General features: G+C 45.2%; 1 protein-coding gene and 1 pseudogene across 2 annotated transcripts in view; one reads left to right on the forward strand and one right to left on the reverse strand.

Moving 5' to 3' along the window:
- Window positions 1-8,372, forward strand: part of KANK4 (KN motif and ankyrin repeat domains 4) — a 72,978-nt gene extending 64,606 nt beyond the window's left edge. For both annotated transcript variants that reach the window (XM_060626142.3, XM_060626145.3), the window contains exons 10-11: window positions 1,941-2,141; window positions 6,433-8,372. In XM_060626142.3, the coding sequence (XP_060482125.3) occupies window positions 1,941-2,141; window positions 6,433-6,537 (306 nt within the window). In that variant the 3' untranslated portion in view covers window positions 6,538-8,372. The remainder of the gene's footprint in view (window positions 1-1,940; window positions 2,142-6,432) is intronic.
- Window positions 8,373-20,237: 11,865 nt separating this feature from the next.
- Window positions 20,238-21,432, reverse strand: LOC132670848 (serine/threonine-protein phosphatase 2A catalytic subunit beta isoform pseudogene; annotated as a pseudogene).
- Window positions 21,433-22,110: the final 678 nt, after the last annotated feature.

Genomic DNA, 22,110 nt, shown 5'->3' on the forward strand with positions numbered 1-22,110 from the left:
TACCAGGTAAATAGTGAATTAGGAGGCTGGGAGTCTCCTAGGCTAAGCTGTCTATTTCTCTTTGTATCTCCAGGATCAGCACCGTGCCTGGCATATAGCAGCACTCTGTAAATATCGTTGAATTAAATTGTATTGAACTGGGCCAGGAGGGAGGTGAGGAAGGCAGGGGCCCCAAGGCAGGCATAGGGACAGACAAGGGGACAATCTACATAAGTCATCTGGCTTTAATACCACTTGGAGAGAGGGGTCTCGATGGAAATCTCCTGATCTAGTTAGGCCAGTAAAGAAAGAACCATTACTTCAGGGCTGAGTATAAGCAAACCAAAAGGCAAACAGGCTTCTCTGGAAAGATCTATCTGGGTGCCAGAGAAATGGAGAACCAGGATACCTAAGAATACAATCCCACATACTGGGTATTTGTCACACATTATCGCTCATGCTCATAACAACAATAATAGCTAACACATGCACAGCACTTGTTAAGCACATGAGTCTCAGAACAGCCCCATGAGGCAGGTAATATTGTTGAGCATTCCCATTTCCCTAGATCAGGAGAAGCCATTGAGAGGTTAACTCAATTCACATAGATAATAGTTAACTCAATTCACATAGATAAGAAGTGACACAGCCAGGATTTTCCTGATTGCAAACCTCCTTTCTTTTCTCTAAGTCCCAAAGTTCTGGGCAGGGAAGCATAATCCATCAGTGACCACAGACCGGCCCTTAATCAGTGAGCAAACATATCAGCAAACATGTCCTCAGCACTTTTTACATGTAGGACTTGGTGCTGAGAGCCACAGGGATCTGAAAGGAGGGAAAACATAGTCCTTGCCTCATTCTTACAACCTTAAAAAAGCCTGGTGTCCAGTGAGAGACAAGCCTGACCTACCTGGAACCCAGGAGAACCATAAGGGAAAAATATAATCAGGTCATTTAATAGGACTAAGTACATAAAGGAAAATCTATGAGAAATAATGGCCCATTTATAATCAGCAAAATTGCTACCATACGTTGTTCTATTTACACCCTTTATTTCACTGGATTCCCACAAAAGCCCTGTGAGGTACACAGGACAGATTATTATGATAATTTTTAAGAAAAGAAAAAGGCAAGATTCAGGGAATACAAGTGATGGGGCCAGAGTAACACACTAGGAAATAGGAGAACCAGGGCTTGGACTCACTTTCTGACTCAAGGCCACTGCCACATGCACTAATGATTACAGGGATGTGAACAGTTGTCAATGCCAGGGTACTTGGCTGGCTCAAGTCAGAAGAGTATGCAACTCTTGATCTTGGGGTTGTGAGTTGGAGCCCCATGTTGGGTGTAGAGATTATTTAAATAAGTAAAAAAAAACAAAAAACCTTAAAAAAAAGTTTAAATGGTGATAGATCAGCAATGACCATAGGACCATGCGGGCAGAGATCTTGTCAAGACAAGAGGGTTCTAGGTATCACTGAACTGAAAATACCAGGGGTGTTCTGAGTAGACCAAGGCTTCCTGCAGGAAGTTAGGCCAGGGCAGAGAGTAAAAAGCCATAGTACAGAAGCATTCAACCCTTCATTTACTCTATCATTCCATGTTTATTGGCATGTACTTGGTGCCAGGCACTGGGGAGACAGAGACGAAAAAGGCTTAGTCCCTGCCATCAAAAATTTCACAGTCCACGAGAAGGAGAGAGATTGACAGGTTGCAATACCAAGTGGTAAGTGCTGTGTTATGTATCCCGTGCCTGGGGTGTTAGCAGAGGGCTCTAGAGAGGATGTGGCATTTGACTAGTGTTTTGGCAAAGCAGAAGTTTGCCAGGTGGAGAAGGATGTGTCCATTACCAGGGGCAGGAGGAGATTCAGATTCAATGGTCATTTTCTGGAACCATCTTGCCCAAGCATACCCAGGTTGGAGAGGGGATCCTCACCATTCCCCTGTGCTCTGTGTGGCAGGGAGGCCAGACTGCCCTGATGCTGGGAGTCAGCCATGACAGGGAGGACATGGTCCAGGCACTGCTCAACTGCCAGGCAGATGTCAACCTGCAAGACCACGAGGGATCGTCGGCCCTCATGCTGGCCTGTCACCACGGCAACGCCGACATGGTGCGGCTGCTCCTGGCACACCCGGCCTGCAACAGCAGCCTGACCGACAAGGTGAGACTTCCAGGCAATTAACAAGTAGGTGTTTTACTTCCCTTCCCGAAAAGTGCCTGCCCAGCCAGTAGAATTCAAGGAAGCACATGTCAGAAGCAATGAAATCAACCTCATGGCGCTGTTGTGGGACTTAAGTGAGATGATCTGTAGTAAATGCAGGGAGCCTTGGAGCTGGGAACCCCCAAATCCTAACCTTTCACACCATCCTGAGGAAATGTGCCCAGGCCTGGCCTTGGCCCTGAACTGGTCACAGCAACAACCGATTTGGGCTTTGGAGCAGCACCTTGGACAAGGGAGCTCTGCTGCCCACGGGGACTTGAAAGGCTAGGGAGGAACCAAGTGCAAATTATGTCCAGTCTCTGACAGTGATACACCTCACAGGGTGGTACATATCATCAACCGGCCGGTTCGAGGTCGCATTGCCAGGCACATGCTTCTTAAATAAACGTCTTTGTAAGGTGATGGCGATGATGATCACAAGGATGATGGTGGTGACGGCTGGTGTGATAACAATGATGGTGGCCGGCATGTCTCTAGGGCTTGCTCAGTGCCCAGTACTGCACTAAGCATTTACCGAGGATCACATTATTGAAACCCCACAACAACCTTATGAGGTTTGTCTCTGCTGACGCCACCCATTTGCTTGTAAGGAAACAGAGGCACTGAGTGGTTAAGTAACATACCCCAAATCACACAGCTAGTGCAACCCAGCTCCATCAAACCCCTTAGAGTACTGTCAGGAGCCAAACCCTTTCCATGCGTTATCTCACTAATCCTCTCGATAATCTAGTGACGTGGATACTTTGATCCCCATTTTCACTGATAAAGAAACAGAGGCTTAGAGAGTTTATGTAGCTGTCATAAGGTCACAAGCTTCTGGTTCTTGGAGGAAGGACTCAAGCCCAGGTTCGACTTCAGTGTCCTTACTGTTGGAACTATAATGCTTTACACAGACTTGTCTATACTTTATTAACACCCACAGTTTGAAGGGAAAAAGGCCTGGAAAGGGGAAGAGTCCCTCCCCTGCCCAAGGACAGCCCCCCTCAGTGGGCCACATCTGAACTACCTGAGATTGTTCCATCAGTGACTCAAGCTGCTGGGTCCCTCACACCACACCCAAGAAGCTCACACCCTGGTCCAGTGTCTTTAGGTCCCCTGAACCCCAACTCTACCCTACTTGTGGCCCACTCACCTGCTCCCTGCTTGGGTCACACCCCAATTTCCCAAAGGTGACTTGGGTGAGACATTTCATAGGGACAAGGGGACTGCTGACTGAGGCCCTACCAAGCACCAAGCCCTGTTCCTCCAGGTTTACCCTGAAGGGTGGGGTCCAGCCCTTGTCGTGGTCACCATACTGTTTCAATGGGCACATATCCTATGGAGACTTAGACACAGGTTTGGATGACTTAATAATTTCCTTGGAAAACTGAGAGATAATTCATGTCCTAAAATCAGTTTCTCTTATCCTACCACCATTTAAAGGTTGATATAAATGTGGAACCCCCAGAATAGCCAGCAAGCACTTTCTCTAGGTTTAGAAGGTAATTTGAGAAATTGGTCACCCAGCCTCTTGGGGGCTGATCAAGAGATGAGGAAGAGGAGGTGGTGAGGACTGGTCTCTGGATCCCGAGGCTTACCCTTTGAAGGGCCTACTCTGGCAATGGGTGCCTCCAAAGCACCCATCAAGTTGAAAGCTTCTTTTAAGGCAGAGACTATACCTTGCTCATTTTTGCCTGATACATAGTAGGTTCTGTCATATCGAAAGACAACCCAACTACCACCACACACACACACACACACACACACACACACACACACACACACACACGTGTGCTGGCTGCCTGAGCCCATCCCATTTCTTCAGGCCTTCAGTGTTGCCCAGCAGGAACTTGCCCAGCCAGGTTCCCACTGGAGCTACACACTGTTGCCTTGTTCCCAGGGCTCTGGCAGAGGCATTTGAGGGATTCACCCACCCCAGGTGGTCTCACTGGCCACAATTTCTGAGCTGAATTGGGTCCCTCACTCTCCAGATCTGCAAATGAGAAGCCCACAGATACAGGCTGTCATCTCCAGATGGGCCCTCTTCAAAGGCGCATGGGTCCCCTGGGACTGGCCCGTGGCTCTTTCCCATAATAACAGTAATCACACCATTTTTGTGCTTACAGAGAACCTCAGGGTTGACAAAGTGCCACAATGAAAACCAGAGCACAGGGCCTACAAAAACCCAGGTGCCTCTCTTCAATCGAAACTACACAGGTGCTTTAGAAAACCCCCCCTGCTTAAAATCTTTGCTTTGTTCCTGACTCGCCCAACCTAGGAACACACTCATTAGGAGTTAGGCTGCTCAGGCTCTTCATCAACTTGAAATGAATACCTCTCGGTTATCATCCAGCATTCCCTCTTTCAGCAGTGCTTACTGGGTGCAGACCGAAGGGCAGGCACTGAGCCAGGTGCTGGGATATTCTTTCTGGGCCAGTAGCCACAGGTCAGATCTAGAGTCTGACCTGGCGGAGAAAGATTTATCAAACGGCGCCAGATACCAACTTATAAATGGTGGTAAAAGGAAGGTACAGTCGTGAGGCCTTTTCAGAGAAAGAAGCTGTTATGTTTTGTGAAGCCCATGAACATCCTTCGGGGTCCTGCTGAAACGCCACTTCCTTCCTCTGCTTTCCCCATCCCTACACACACACACACACGCACACACACACACACACACACACACATCTTATACACACAGAGCACCATCCTCTTCTCTGATCTCACTGTGTTCCTCTTTCAACTTGTTTGGCTCTTTGCCATGCATTATAGTGATTTACAGGTGTGTGGAGCCCTAATGGGAGCTGGACTCCATCCTGGTGAAGACTGAAGAGCTTTAGGCTGAGGGTGAACACCTCCCACCTGCTTCCAGGGATTTTCACATTTTAGGAAGCAAAATTCCACCCATATACAATAGAGCAGAGAACAGTCCAGTGGGGTCTTGGGTGCCCCCCCCCAATATGCTAAATCCATGAGTATTTACGAAGCGGAGTATAAAAATATTCACACTAACTGGGCTACATAAGGTCACAGATAGCCTCACATCGGGTTTTGCCTCCTAATTCACTTGGAGGCAAATGAATTACCATAAAAGTGGTTTGGGAGCTGTTGAGATTTCAGAATTCCAGAATGGGATTGAGCCATTCATACAAGAACATGGCTGCCATCGCAGAGCTTAGCATCCATTGCATCGAGTTGGCCTTCCCCACCACTCTCTGTAGAGAATGGCCCATGTTGTTGGCTGAGAGCCCTTCTGAATACAGCTTCTTTACAGAGTGGGCCTGGCAGCTTCCTACATTATTGCAGCAGTGTAAAAAGCACTGTGGTATCATGTATCAGGTGTAAAAATGGGTATGTCCTTTTTGCTGTAAGCCCACTTCTCTAAGAGTTGGTCCTTAAGAAACAGGTAGAATTGGGGAAATACTGTCTGCACTATATTTATAGTGGTGAAGACCTAGAAATGTAAGTCTCCAATAGAAAGGAAACAGTTCATTAACTTATGGAATATTAACACAGCCAATAAGAAAAATTTTAAGAAGAGGGAAAAATCTTGTAGTGTGCCATGGTATGTTAAAAATAAAAGCAGACTTGGGGGGTGCCTGGGTGGCTCAGTCAGTTAAGCATCTGACTTCAGCTCGGGTCATAATCTCTCAGGTCCTGAGTGAGAGCCCTGCATCAGGCTCTGTGCTGACAGAGCAGAGCCTGCTTGGGATTCTGTCTGTCTGTCTGTCTGTCTCTCTCTCTGCCCGTCCTCCGCACACTCTATCTCAAAAATAAATAAACATTTAAAAAATAAAGTAAAACGAAAGCAGATTCAAAATTGATATATACTATCATTCCTTTATGTAAAAACCAACGACAAATTTGCACAGGAGAAAAGACTGGAGGGAAACATACCAAAATGCTAACTTTCATTAAGGTCTGGGCAATGGAAAAATGGAAGAGTTATTTTCTTTCCTCTATTTTCCAATTTAAAAAAGAAGTATTAAAAACCATGTGGGAAAACAAGCAAACAAACCGTGTGACACTTCTATTTCCATCAGCACAGATTTTTCAGAAGTGAATGATGTTTCCGTGGAAGGGGACCCATTTTTCGTGAGCCTCATGCCATTCTAATCTCCACCTCTCCTAGGGTCACTGGATGCTTGGAACAGACTTCAATGCCCCATGCCTACCCGGTCCTTCCAACTCACCCTTCTCTGGGGCAGGAGGCAGACACGATAAAATTGTTTCTCCTTTTCTTTCTTCCCTGTAGGCTGGCCGAACAGCTCTGTCCATCGTTCTGAAATCACCCGCCCATGTGGAAATTGCAGGGCTTCTGCGGGCCCACGCAGAGCAGGGCAGGTCCCTGGGGCCGTAGGGGCTACAGAAGAACTGGCAGCTGGGAACAAAAGACTCCTTCTCTGGACTCCTTCTTAGCCCTTGGAGAGGGCATGGGTCAAAGCCAGAGGGCCGCCCTTCAAGAGAAGAAACTATGTCAAATATGCACATACATTCCTGTTATATAATTCTGCTCATTAGAACGCTTTGTAGTTTTTGCCTTAGGCCAAGCCCCAAAACTATGCAGGCTGCAGAGCAGGGTATAAGGTGCAGTGTGCATTGGTGTTGTCTAAAAATCCCCAACATCTTCAGCCTTGAATTCCTCATGACTCTATCCTTTGTAGCACCATGTAGCGAGCAGACAGGCAGGAGCACATTAGCAAAGCAATACTTTTTACATGGAATTTTAAAGTGCACCATCTTTTTTGTTTTTTAATCAGTTACATGAATATGTCTCATTGAATATGCATGTCTAGAGAGGACTGGGTGGGGAGGGGAGGGGGGGTTTGGGGGGAGGTGGATTTAAGCAGCCACCCTGGCAATCATTCTCTAGAGGACCCTAGGAGAATCACCATACTGACAGCTGAAACTGAACAAACCCCATCTGGGGCCTTTGTTTGGCTAGGGTTGATAGAGAAATCTTAAATTCAGGCAAAGTAGAAAGAGCATATTGGTATCAATGCCAGGTATACAGTCTTGACCATTTCTGAGTCATTAAGTGGCCCCAATTTGCGCCAGGGAAATTGGAATTAATTAGGAAATCCAATCCAGTGAAGCACACCACATGTATTTAGGCAGAGCCTAGTTACATCAGCTATTCTGAATCTATGAAAGAAACAAATAGGAATGAGCATCCTCCTGGGGACAGGCTGTTGTCATCTAGAAGCCACCACAGTACCTCTAGAGCCATATCCATGGCCTCATGGGAGTCCTGGCTCCTTTCCCCTCATAGACCTTGAGTGAACTCTGAGCCCTCATGAGGCGCTGAGGTTTCTGAGGCTCCTGGTTGCAAAACCTGTCACTGTGGACTGCAGCAGGAGTGTGGGAGCTGAGCAGGGCATGGCCCTCTCTGGGCTCACTCCTCTCTCCACTAGACAGTTCTCTCTTAAACTTCCATAATCCCAGGGGCCCATACGTGCATGGCTTCTATTCAGTAACTCACACAAAGTTATCTATGAATTTGTTCTTAAAGTCTCCTATGCAAAAAAAAAAAAAAATCCTCTTTATATAAAAAGAAAAGACATCAAAGTTTGGTGAGCCTCACATTAGAATATCAAAACCTCTAGTTCTCATTTTGACTCATATGTCAATTTGCTTGGTGTCCCTTGGGAGAGTCACGAAACCTCCTTGGGCCCTGGTTTCATCATCTCCCAAAAAGGAACTTATCATACAACCTATCTCCTGGGGGTGTCATACAAGGAACAGCTGATGGAAGTTTGGGAATCAAATTTGTAACCCATACTGACTGTCTACAGAAATGGCGCAGCAAACTTCTGTACGCTGTTGGGATTCATGAGCATCTCAAAGTCCCAGAGCAGGACACTGATGTGTGACAGTGTTGCTCAGAGGTAGAGAGAATGGAGCAAATAATGAGCTAAAAATACTTTAAGTGGGTTTACTTTGACCTGAAAGCACATTTTAAGGGCAAAAACCCACCTTAAAAAAATGTTCCAGCCCAGTGCTTCTCAAACTTTGATATGCATACAATCACCTGCAGGTCTTGTTAGAATGAAGTAGGTCTGAGGGGAAGGGAGCTGAGAGTCTACTTTTCTAACCAGTCCTCAGGGGATGCTGATGTTCCTGAGCCACACCACACTTGGAGTATCAAGGCTCTGGCCTGGCCTGACTGTTTATATATTAAAATGCTGCCCCTCAGTCTTTTGTCTCAAAGGTATTTCTTTGCATTTCTCTAGTCTTGGTTCTTGGAATTTGCACTGTGGGTCTTATTCGCTATTGTAGTCCTGCAGACAGCAGGAGGGGTTCCATGTCCTATGTTGCCAAGTCAGAGTCTATTTCCGTATCTCACATTAGGGTGGCAAATTTCATTTGGGTCACGTTACCTTTTAATGATCTCATTTGAGTCCAGCTATTAAGCACAGCTTATATACCAGAGAAGGGTTTGAAGCCATTGAATCACTATCCAAAAAGCTTTGTCCATCCTTTCTCAGATTTTTAGTGTGTTTCTCCTCATCTTGAGTTTGGAATGTGAACACATGATCTCACTCCTCATAACTATTCCATTCTATTGGAATGTCTGAGCCCAGAACATGGTGAGATTGAACAAGCACAGCCTGCCTCCCTGTCATTGTCTCTCAGTTCCAGAACTCATTCAACAAACATCTATTGAAACCAGCCAGGTACCTGACACTGTTCCTGGTGCTGGCTTTTATTTATGTATTTTAGTCATTTAGTTTTATTATTCTTTTGTTATTGAAGTACAATCGACATAAAATGTTATATTGGTTTTAGGTATACAGTTTTTTACTTAATTTTGTTTATTCTTATTTTTTTGTTTTTATTTTTGCGAGAGAGAGCATGAGCTGGGAAGGGACAGAGGAAGAGGGAGAGAGAGAATCTTAAGCAGGCTTTATGCCCAGTGCAGAGCCCAAAGCGGGTCTCGATCTCACAATCATGAGCTCATGATCAGAGCCAAAATCAAGTCAGATGCTTAATCGACTGAGCCACCTAGGCGCTCCCAACATGTTACTCAGTGTTGACCACAGTGTAGTCACCATATGACATTATTACAATATTACTGACTACATTCCCTATGCTGTACTTTCCATCTCCGTGACTTATTTATTGTATAACTATAAGTTTGTACCACTTAGTCCCCTTCGTCTGTTTTGCCCATCCCTCCTCAACAGCATTCATCATCAGGGAAATGCAAGTCGAAGCCACAATGAGTTATTACACCAGTCAGAATGGCTAGTAACAAAAAGACAAGTGTTGACAAGGATGTAGAGAAAAGGGAACCCTCAGGCTCTGTTGGTAGGAATATAAACTGGTGCGGCCATTATGGAAAATAATATGGAGATTTCTCAAAAAATTAAAAAGGAAATACTATATAATCCAGTAATTCCGCTACTGCACATTTGCCCAAAGAAAACAAAAACATTAATTCAAAAAGATATATGCATTGGCACTGGCTTTAGTCACGTCTAGAAAAAAGGTATCTAAGGTCACCGTGATCCCAAACCCAGGTTTCCAAAAACATTAAGCCAAGTCTCCACTGATTAATAGATTGGTCAAATGTCTGACAGCACAGCCTCCAAGCAACATATATCAGCCTTACTGGGGACAGAAATTAAGCTCAGGCCTGGAGAGAGGCCCCTAGACACCTTAGCTTCCCTCACTGACTTCATGGAGCTTCCAACCTGCTTTTGGAAGACAGGACACATGCACCAACAGTAAGAAATAAGACCAGGAAATATAGTTTATTCTACAAATATTTCAGGAGTGCCCACTGTGTGCAGGCAGTGGGTTCACATTCGAGATACTGTAGTTCAGGTTTCCACTTAACCATCTACTTAGGAAAACAGAATGGTAAGAAGGAAGAAAGCCCAGAATACTACAAGTCTTAAGAACTGCTCTTAGGAATTCAAGGAAGGCTTCCTGAAGGAAGAGGTATCTGAACTGAAAGATTAAATGGATTCAAGATTAATGGGGGGCATCTGGGTGGCTCAGTCAGGTAAGCATCCAACTTTGGCTCAGGTCATGATCTCACGGTTCATGGGTTCAAGCCCCGGGTTGGACTCTGTGCTGACAGCTCAGAATGTAAAGCCTGCTTTGGATTCTGTGTCTCCCTCTCTCTCTGCCCCTCCCTCACTCGCACTCTGTCTCTCTGTATCTCTGTCTAAAAAATAAACATTAAAAAAAATAATTAATAAGTGGATGTTTGCCAAAAAAGGAAGAGAAGTGAGAAGTGAGGAGAGCCCAGAGTGCACCAGGCACAGATCAGCACTGCTGAGGCTGAAAAATGGGACTGCAGGCATGTGGGGACCTTCAAGCAGTTCAACAGGACTTTCATGTGGAGCTTGAGTGAGATGCTGAGATCAAAGGGTGGGTTCGGAAGAGAGGAGACTGACAATACATGAGGACAGATGATAAAGAGCTAAAGGGGCTTTGTTCAAAAGGCAGTGGAGAGCTACTAAAAAACAGATTGACAGCTAAGAAATTCATTTTTCTAACCCTCCTTTAACACAGATTTATCAGGTACCTCCCCTGATCCAAGCACTGTGTTTGGGGCTGGGGACATACTGGGCAAGTTAGATACAGAATTTAGTTTCGCAGGAAAGAAAGACAAACCAGTCATTCTGACACAGCATGATGCATGTTACAACTGGGAAAGTACAAGGTGCTATGGGGACACATAGGTGGGACCCTCAGCCTCATCTGAGGGTGGGGAGGGGGCCCAAGAAGGCTTCCTGGAGTATTTAAGCTATCTGAAGTATGGGAAGGTAGAGCCATGCAGAGGAGCAGAGGAAGAAGCATGCATAAAACCTCAAGGTGAGAAAGAACCCTGATTTGGAGCATTAAAAGAACTTCGGGGTTCATGGAGTAGAAAAAAGAAAGAATTGCAAGATGAGGCCAGAGAAAAGGCCACTGTAACAAATTTGAACTTGGAGGCACTAGGAAAGCAGGAAGTGACACTCAGATTTACATTTTAGAAAAGCACTTCAGTTTTTGGGCATGAGTGACAATTATTCAATGAACATCTGTGGTCTACCTACTCTAGGTCCTAGGCTCCAGAGTTAATGGTTTGGTGGAGGAAACAGACATAAATTGATGACTGTGCAAAAGGATGCGTAGCGGATGTCAGAACAGTGCTGTGGAGGCTGACTGTGCCAGAAGGAGTTAAGGAAGTCTCACAGAAGAGGGGGCTTTTCTGCTAAGCCATAAGGATGTGTAGGAGTTTGGGCATTTTAGATAGAACAGCAGCCATAAAGATGTGGCATAGGAAAGAGCATGGCCTGTCTAGGCGATGGAAGGAATTCCAGAATGACTTCAGTTTGGGTTACACTATGGGAGTGCCCAGAGAGAAGATAGAAGAAGGTCCGTAGACACATCCCACTTGTATGTTTGACATTAGGAATTTCAACTTGAGCCTGCAGCTTGAGAGGGAATCACAAACTCCTTTGAGAATCTGAAGCTCCCTTCAGAAAAATGCACATATGTGCAAAATTTGCAGGTAAGTCCCAGGATTCAAAAATTGGCAGTTAAAATCTCACTGCTATAAGCAATAATAATAACAATAAATAAATAAATAATAAAATAAAATAAAATAAAATAAAATTTCACTGCTATAAGCAGTGGGGAGCTGGGTGTGATTTGCACTTGAGAATGATCACAGGGGGAAGCTGGAGAGAGACTGGAAGCAAGATCAGTTAGAAGGTTCTTGGGAGATGCTAGGTATAAAGCTCTAAAAGCCTGGCCTGTAATGACATCAGTGGGGATAAAGAATAGGGCCCTATGAGAAAGGCATCAGGAGTGGGATGTGTCAGGATGTTCTGACAAACTGAATGGTGGAGAGGGGTCAAAAACGAGTGACAGGAAAATGGTGGTTCCATTGTCCCCAGTATCTACTCTTCCCTTCCTCCTTAGTAAAAGAATCCTCAATTTTTATCTGGACACATCTTCACCCGGAATACTCCATCTCCCAGCCTCCTTGCAGCTTGATGTGGTCATGTAACTAAGTTCTGGCTAATGAGATGTAAGTAAAGTGATGTGTGCACACTCTGGCTCCTGCATTTAAAGGGAAGGGAAATACATTTCCCCCTTCCCACTGGCAGGACTGTGCTGGTAATTCATCTTGATCCATAAAGATAAGGCCAATACCCTAAGGTTCACAGGGTGGCAAGTCAAAAAGAGCTTAGACCCTCCAACACTGTAAAGCCATCAGATCTGCTCTGGATTATCTATTCCCCATTTATATGTGAGCACAAAATAATCCTTTTACTTGTTAAAGCCATTGTACATTTGGATCTCTGTTGCAGTAGGAACTGGACAAATGCACTCAGCACTTCATGACACGCTCAAGGGTCTAATGCTGTGGGTAGTGGATTTCAGGAGGGAAAAGCTTGGCAAGGCTCTTGGAGCCTCCTTTCAATGGCTAGATACAATGGATATGTCTTCATGGTACAGGCCCCAGCTCCATGTCCACAGTGACATCACCCAGCCCACAAGGCCTGGCAGAAGGGGAGGTCTTGTGTCACCCTGGGAGACTCCTGAACACAGGCTCTGTATCATAAGGTAGCCAGTCCTTAAGCAAGACAGTGCCCATGAACTGGTCCGGTATGGAAATATGGGCAGGACTAGGGAATGTTCTGAGAAATTTGAAAAAAGAAACATGGAACAGCAGAGTTTCATGCAACAACAGTGGGTTATGTCTGGGAAGTAAAAAGAGAGAGGCCATGAGGTGGAATGAGGCATAAGGAGAGAGAATCCACATGCACAGAGGTCAATATAGACTGTAAGTATGAGATACCAGGAACTATGGGCTGAGAAAAGGAGAACAAAGAAAAGGGTAAGTCTATCAGGTACATGCCTACGGACTGCCTGCTAGGTGTCCCTTCCCATCTGGCATCCACATGACCATGGCAGGAGCTGCCGAGTTCCTACAAGAAAACCTGGCCTCTTGGCCATTGAAGGATGGACACTGGCCACTACGTGGGCCAATTAGGCCCTCTCCCAGGAATTCTGGAGCTGGGATTTAGGAGATACAGTCTCCTGGTTGTCTCAGTTAACACCCGCAGATCTCAGAAGCTACTAGTGGCCAGGTGCAGCCCTGTGGATTGAGGAACAAAAGTGACTGACTCTTCAGCCAGAAAGACTGAAGTAAACAGACTTCTTGGCTTCCCCAGGGCAATCCCTGCTCCCTCCTGAAGACCCCAACGGATACCCACACTTCAATGCCATAGTTACCCTATTTGTTTCCTATGCTCAGTCTCCTCTCTGGCCTCTGTAGCATGGTGTCTGGAATCAGCTATCACAGGTGTTGAATTCCAGCTGGACTATTTGGTCACTCAGCCTCTTATTCTATAAACTGGGGATAATAGTTTCCCCTGTTCTTGTAAGTGGTTAATTGAAGTATCCACATAGTGCTTGGCCCTTGTGGCAGAACTCAATACACAGTAGAGCACTTCCCCCTTCCCCTGGCCACTTCAACCTTTCCCCCTAGACCTAGCCTCATAAAAATGGCAGCTTGCCTTCACTAATTACTTAGAACTACCCAGGCATCAGTCTTAAAGGTGTTATATGAAATCATCTATTCTTCACAATAATCCTGTGTAGGTATTGATATTATTCCTGTTGTACATATGAAGAAACCAAAGCACAGAGAGGTTATATAACTCTTCCAAGACCACACAGCTAGTAAATACAAGATCTGGGATTTCAGGCCAAGGAATTCTGGCTCAGTGATCATACACCATTGCCCGCCATATTTCCGGAGCGCTTCTGGCTTCCTTGCCAGTGACCCAGGCTAGGAAGGGGTGCCCAGCAGCAGGGGGTAGACACGGCTGAGGAAACAAAGCTGTTGCAGGGAGCCAGCATTTAGTCAGTGCCTGACTTGCAGGTCCTACTGGGTGTCCCCAGGACAGAGTAGACCAACAGGCAGAGATCTGGGGATCAGAACAGCTCAGGGATGAGGATTCCCATGTATTCAGCATTCCTGGGGAAGAAAGCAGCCTTCTGCCCAGGACGCAGATAGACTGAACCCCACACTGACTAAACTGCCCTTTCGTAGGTAATTCCTTACTGTTCCAAATCCATTCCTTTACTCTCATCCCCATCCTGGAGAGAGATGGGTCTGGACCAGAGGGAGCCCAGCCAGTGTCTAAGGGGGGGTTGCACCTGCCTACCTCCAGCCTCACTTCCCCCTCCCATACCCCACCCTGCTCCCATGCTCAGTGAAGACCAGGTAACAGCTCTGAGGCCTTTGCTCTGAAGCAAACAGAACCGTCCCATTGTTCACTGGGAGGTAGGGGAGACATTCTCTAATCCCCTCTTGCCTTAGAAGTAATGAAATTTCCATTCTTCTCCAGAAGGGGAAACTACAGGAAGAAACTAGATGCCCTCCTCCACAATCCCAGCAGATCCAGAGCAGGACTGGGGTAAAGCTAAGATTCTGGTCTCCATTCTGCCTGCCTATGGAGTGGGATCACGCTGGTCTGTCTTCCACCCTTTAGTGGCTCAGAAGAGCAGGCCTGGCCCTGGGGGGGGGGGGGGGGGCTGAGGTTCTGAACACCAGTTCTCATGTGTGTAGGGGGGTTGTTTCCCCACATCCAGGCAATTCTTGGGCACCAGCTGGGTGTCCTACAATTCAGCTCAACTCTGACACTACGCCCCTGGAGATAGCATTAGATTCCATAGATTAAAGGCTCCATCCTCCAAGACTGCCCCTTCACACCTGGTGTGAACACCAGCCACAAACCCAGACTGTCACCTGGGCTTCCTACACACTGGCTATAGATTAGAGGTTCCAGTGACCCCCTCCTTGGGCTCAATTGATTTGCTAGAAGGGCTCACAGAACTCAGAGAAACATTTAACTTATTACATTGTTACTAGTGACCAAGGCATGAGAGCCCCTGGCTCTGGAGGCCCCAAAGGTTTGTCCACTCTCAGCTGACAAAATCTAGAGAGACAAGTGCTGGTCGAATAAGAACGTTTATTCCAGTAAGACCAACACCAGGAAGACAGTGGACTAACACCCCAAGAACTGTCTTCAAGATGCTGAGAATACTTCTAAGTTTATGTAGGGAATATATGGAACAAAGATTGGTGGGTATATGCAGCTAAACAGCAAAGGTCGGGTTGATCACTGTCATGGGGTGAATTATGGGGGGTACGGTGGCATCAGAATAGTCATTATTGCTTGGGGGGTTAGTTTTGGTGCCCATTACAGGATGTTTTGCCTGCTGGGTCCCTTGCTGAAGTTAACAGATAAGCAGGAGGGAAAAAATAAGCGATTAAGAGGAACAGGTAAAAGGCAAATGGAGTCAGTCAGGGCAATGACTGGGTCCTCCTTTGAATCCCCATGTCAAGTCACCATTCCATTTCAACGGAAGGAGGAGGGATGACGGTCATGTCTTCTGTAAACTACTTCCTGCTGATCAGGGATGACGTAGGGATGTTGGGATGGAAGACTTTGACAGGGTAGGAGACCTTTGTTTCTTGAGTTCCTTCTGAGATGGACAGCAATCTTCCATGGGGGTTCTCACCCACTTACACGTTGAGTCCTGACAAAAGTCGCTGTCTGGAGGTACCTTCCTAATGCAGGTGTAATGAATCTGTGGCTTGATGCCTGCAAGTTTTGAAGTAGGGCTAGTTAGCATATCGTGAGGACCTGTCCATTTTTCAGTTAACTGATCTTCTGGTCCTTGGTTCTTCCAAATCTTTAGTAGGACCCACTCTCCTGGCTGAAAAAGGGGGCAGTGTCTGCTCAGGAAATGGTTTGATCTTAGAAAAGACGAACTAGGGGCGCCTGGGTGGCTCAGTCGGTTGAGCGGCCGACTTCAGCTCAGGTCATGATCTCATGGAGTTCGAGCCCCGCGTCAGGCTCTGTGCTGACTGCTCAGAGCCTGGAGCCTGTTTCAGATTCTGTGTCTCCCTCTCTCTCTGCCCCTCCCCCGTTCATGCTGTGTCTCTCTCTGTCTCAAAAATAAATAAACGTTAAAAAAAAAATTAAAAAAAAAAAAAAAAAAAAGACGAACTCGTGTGTAGATGTCAAAATCTGATTCAGCTGCTGCACATATTATTTAATTCTATTTTCATGTTCTAGAAAGGGGAAAACACCCCTTTTACTCAAGTCGAAAGGGTTTCGCATATACCATCTCATAAGGGCTCAGTGGGAGCCCTACTTCCAGAGGCCACCCTTATACAGAGGATGGCAACAAGAAGTGGCTTTTCCCAAGTCAGGCCAGTCTCTTAGCACATTTTAGCAAGGGCTTTCTTTAAACTGTGGTTCATTTTTTTCTGTTTTACCTGTTGATGAGGTGGAGGGGAATGATTCCTAACCACAAATTGTTTAAGAAGTACTATTCTACATAATGTCATTGCACATAGCACATTGCATTTTATCTGTTTACGTCTCTCTTTCATACTAAGCTGTGGACTGAGGGCAAGTAGGGAGACTTCATATTTCTTGACCTTTTAATTCCCATTGTGTAGCTTCTGACCGGACAGAGTAGACAATAATAAACTGAATTAATATGTAGGCCCATGCTGGATCACCTAGGACTATGCACGGTGAACATAAGACCAACGCCTTTGTCCTACTGGACCAGAAACGCTCTAACCCAAATCCCCTTTGTCCAAAGTCAGAATCAGTTCCAGAACTTGGGGAGAGGTTGGGATGACAGATGAGATTGTTACATGCTGCCTTCTTCAAAGGACCACCAGAGCTACATGTTGATACGACAAGGCTGAATTCCTTTTCTCAGTAAGACTTCATCTTAGCAGCATCCTAGAGAGGGGAGAGCCAAGTGGGAGGTCTATGAGGTTTTGGAGTCTGGGTTAAGGCAATTCAGCAGGGTTTTTTTGGTTTGGTTTGTTTTTAAAAGTTTATTTATTTATTTTGAGAGGGCACACATGCGAGTGGGGGAGGAGCGGAGAGAAAGAATCCCAAGCAGGCTCCTCGAGGTCACCACACACTGTGAGATCATGACCTGAGTCAAAATCAAGAGCTGGACTCTTAACCGACTGAGCCACCGAAGCACCCCCAACAGTTCTTTTAATAAAGCATTTGATTAGGAACACAATATGACGATTTAAGATTGGTGTCCATAGCAAGGAGAGCATTTTTAAGGTAAGGGGCTCAAAAAATCTTGGGAATTAAAATTGTCATTTGATTGAACAATTTAATGATCATTTAAATATTTTTTGGGGGGGGGGCACCTGGATGGCTCAGTCAGTTGAACATCCAATTCTTGATTTCAGCTCAGGTCATGATCTCATGGTTCATGAGATCGAGCACTGCTTTGGGCTCTGTGGACAGCAAGAAGCCCACTTGGGATTCTCTCTCTCATCTCTCTCTCTCTCTCTCTCTCTCTCTCTCTCTGCCCCTTCTCCCATTCATGCTCTTTCTCTCACAATAAATAAATAAACTTTAAAAAATAGGTTTTTTTTAAAACTTTGAGGAATAAGTTATTTCAACTTTTATCTTCTGGGCCAGTTTCCTGAAATAGTTAATGTATATTGATGAAGACAGTGGAATGGGAACATCATATTAATGCAGATAGTGGCTGTGTGGGTGTAGAAGGTTTCAACTCTCAGGAGTCAGGTGGCCCAACTGAGGGAGAAGAGAGCCGGGGAGGTTCAGAGCTGATGTGCCCAGACACCTATCAGTTTCTCATCAAGATGCTATAAAATAATCCTGCAACAGGAAACTCTCATCCCTCATAATACGATTGATTTTTAGTCACTGGTCCCATTGGAAGCCATTTGGTCTTTCTCTTCCACCTTCCATCTCCCTCTGATGCTTGACTCCATCATTAGGCTGGAATAACTGCTTAAAATCTTCTCAACCAGAGCCTACCATGGTTTGTGTGAGCATTTGCCAATGGACAAGTCACATATGACTGCACTGGTGACCTTTTCCATGCCCCTCCTGGTCTGTGTGCAGTCTGGAAGCAGGAGGCCTGCCCTGAATCTTCCGAAGTGATTATGCTATTGCAGACATCAGGCAAAATGAGCAAGCCCCGCAGGGGCGAGTACTGATGTGTGATAGAAAGGTCAAGTAATGCAGCACACAGCCTCTGCTGGAGAGACACAGACGCATCTGGCCTAGACAAGGAGACCTAATCTAATTTCCAAACAGGAAGAACACAGTTCCCTGGGATGAAACACCAGGGCTGATATGCCTAGAAGCTTATTGGGAATGGGAGGTAGGGGATGACTAGCATTTACTGAGGGCCCGTACAGCAGTTTTTACACAGCATTTCATGGAAAAGCTTAGCATATACACAATCTTTATCAATAGAATAGTATTTTCAACACCCTAGGAAAGAACTTGGTTTATAGGAAATCTATAGCAAACTTTCTCTCTGAAATGAGGGAAGCATTCCCTGTTTGTTTGTTTTTAATCGAGCTGCCCTCTCTTTGATATTATCCAAATGAAGGTACCGGTCGGCAAGGTCAGCAATTTCTCCTGGATGTGTGCTACCCAGCAGGTGAGGTGGGAGCTGACCTCCCCCCAGCTTCAGCCACATCAACAATCCTCTCATCTCATTTGTTAATTGTGAATAAAATAAAAAGATCTGAAGGAGTGAAAAGCCCATTCTTTCTGGAACCTACATCCCATCAAGTGCCGCTCTGTGATACATATTTACTCATTTAGAATTGAGAATGAGGGGTTACTTAAAAAAAATAAATATTTGGGGCGCTGGCTGGCTCAGTCAGTAGAGCATGGGACTCTTGATCTTTGGGTCATGAGTTCAAGCCCCACGATGGGCATAGAGTTTACTTTAAAAAAAAAAAAATGTAGAATTGGGAATAAGGGAAGCCTTCTTTCCTTCCTTCACTCATTGTAGCTCTGTCACCTGCTTTTAGGACTCTGATCTCTCTGGTTCTCCTCCTTCAGACCTCCAACTCAGGCTTCTCTTTTTGCTTTGTTTTTGTTTAAAATGGAAAGTTTATTTGCTCAGTACACCAAATAGGATGCAAGGACGGTCATGACAAATATACAGAAATATGCAGATCAAAATAAAACTATAATTTAGTTTAAACGAAGGGAAACATATTAAAATGTTATGACAACATATTCCCAAGAGTTTTTTTTCTTCAGTTAATTTAACTATACATTTCAATAAAATAAAAGGTAATGGATTAAGGGGAAGTTAGCTTGTGAATTTTTCTTAAAAATAAAACTCCAACTCTATCAATCCATGCCAGTTAAACACTACAGCTAAAATTTGCAAATAAATGCAAAAGGAGATGAAGGAGTTATTTACCTTTTGTGCTTGAATAATCCAGAGGAAAATGGTTACCACAACTACAGCAGGCAAACCGGTAAGACTGACCAAACTAGAACACAGCGTTGTACTAAATTTCAGTCTCAAATCCTGCTAAATGCTCATCATTAGTATGGCACATTTTGATCCATGATATGGTTTAATACCTAGACAGATCCCAATCTGTCTAGGAAGCACATAGATACTACTGTTGCTTTGTTTGTTTTTAAATATATATACATATTTAAAAAGCCAGGTATACTTCCACATACAAAGGCAGGTTTTCCCCAGGAGGAATTTACAGGCAGTAGTCTGGGGTGCAACATGAGGCTGGGTCATGTTGCACAACCATGAGGTGCTGGGTCAAACTGAAGGAAGGAGTATTTTATCTTTTTTATTTTGTTTTATTTTTTATTTTATTTTATTTTTTTAACGTTTATTTTTTTATTTTTGAGACAGAGAGAGACAGAGCATGAACAGGGGAGGGGCAGAGAGAGAGGGAGACACAGAATCAGAAGCAGGCTCCAGGCTCTGAGCCATCAGCCCAGAGCCCGACGCGGGGCTTGAACTCACGGACTGTGAGATCGTGACCTGAGCTGAAGTCGGACGCTTAACTGACTGAGCCACCCAGGCACCCCTATTTTGTTTTATTTTTTGAAATGTTTATTTTTGAGAGACAGAGAGAGCACGCACATCAATGGGGGAGGGGCAGAGAGAGAGGGGAACAGAGGATCAGAAGCAGGCTCTGGGCTGACAGCAGAGATCGTGAGGTCATGACCTGAGTGGAAGTCAGATGCTCAACCAAATGAGCCACTCAGGCGCCCAAGGAAGGAGTATTTTAAAGTGTCATCTAATTCCATGAGAGCAGCCTGGTTCCCACAACGATAACAGTAACTGGGTGCACTAAAAATGGTAACCACATTCTAATCATGACACCAATTGTATCCCTCCATTACAAGCTGGTGAGATCGAGAAGCCAGTGTGAGGCCATTCCCATGGTTAAATGTTTCAGAAAAGTCTTATCCACATGTGTAGCCAGCACCACATGGTGAAATACCCCACCCACCACAATCATCTGGATCTGACCACTACACATCACACATTGGGCCCTCACGTGGAACTTCCTGTAAAGGATCCAAGTCTCTTATATGATCCAGCACATCTAGGGATGGAGAGAGGCCACTGTGGAGGCAGAATATCTGTCCATCTACTAAAGTTGTAAGTAGAAGATAATCAGATAGATCTGTAACATATTTCCAAACATTGGCATTTCTAAACTTTCACAGACATTCATTATAAAAGCCATATACTTGGGTAATTTCACAGCTTTCGTGGTTTCCTCTCAATATTGTAATGTGTTCTGAGTAATACGCCTTTAAGGCCACAAGGAGAGTCACAGTCTCCACTGAATAATAGCCTCTGTCTACACAGTCGCCCACGAACAGACAGTTTGTACCTGGTGATTTTCCACCAGTTCTGAAGAGTTCAGTAAGCTCAAGAAATTGACCATGCACATCTCCGACACGGTAACAGAACAACAAACCTCTTGCACATTTTATTCTTTTGTTAAAATTTCCTTAGCCTTTTTGCACAGCATCTGTACTTGGTTCTGTTAAGCTGTTTACACACATGCAGCTCTTTGGTGAATAACTAGCTGTCCATGGCTGCCTGAACCCCTTCCCCCCTGTTTCCTTCCCCCTACCCGCCCCCCAACCCTGAGTGCCCCATCGCTGCCACCAGCTCCTGGGGAGGTGGGGGGGTGGTGGTGAGGAAGGAGTCTCAGAGCATTTACCCCACCCAAGGCCAGCTGGGGGGAGGGGTGCTAGCCCACCCAGACCTGCCCTGCTGCTTCTGTGTCCACCTCCTGGGAGGGAGTGAGTGAAGGGTGCGGGGAGGTCAGGATGACTTTGGCCCAGGTCTTTCACTGACCACCAGGTGTCTTCCCACCGCCCCCTCACCCCCACCCCCACCAGCCTCTACCCATAGGCTCCTCTTTTTTTAAGTCCTTTTTAAAGGCTTCATTCTCTGGCCAACACAAACATGAAAAGATGCTCAACATCACTCATCATCAGGGAAATGCAAGTCAAAACTATGATGAGATATCACCTCACACCTATCAGAATGGCTAAAATCAACAACACAAGAAATAAGTATCGGTGAGGATGCAGAGAAAAAGGAACCCTCCTGCACTCTTGGTGGGAATGCAAACTGGTGCAGCCACTGTAGGAAACAGCATGGAGGCTCCTGAAAACATTAAAAATAGTTGATCCAGTAATTGCACTACTGGGCATTTACTGAAGAAATACAAGAACACTAATTCAAAGGGATACATGCACCCCTATGTTTACTGTGGCATTATCTACAATAGTCAAATTATGAAAGCAGCCCAAGTGCCCATCAATTGATGAATGGATAAAGATGTGGTGAATATATATATAATAGAATATTACTGAGCCATAAAAAAGAATGAAATCTTGCTATCTGCAATAACATGGATGGAGCTAGAGAGTAAAATGCTAAGCAAAGTCAGTGAGAGAAAGACAAATGCCATATGAGTTTACTCATCTGTGGAATTTAAGAAATAAAACAAATGAAGAAAGGAAGGATAAGAGAGACACAAGCTAAGAAAGACACTCTTAACCCTGGAGAATAAACTGATGGT

Source organism: Panthera onca, chromosome C1, assembly GCF_046562875.1.
Source record: "Panthera onca isolate mPanOnc1 chromosome C1, mPanOnc1 haplotype 2, whole genome shotgun sequence".
NCBI lineage: Eukaryota > Metazoa > Chordata > Mammalia > Carnivora > Felidae > Panthera > Panthera onca.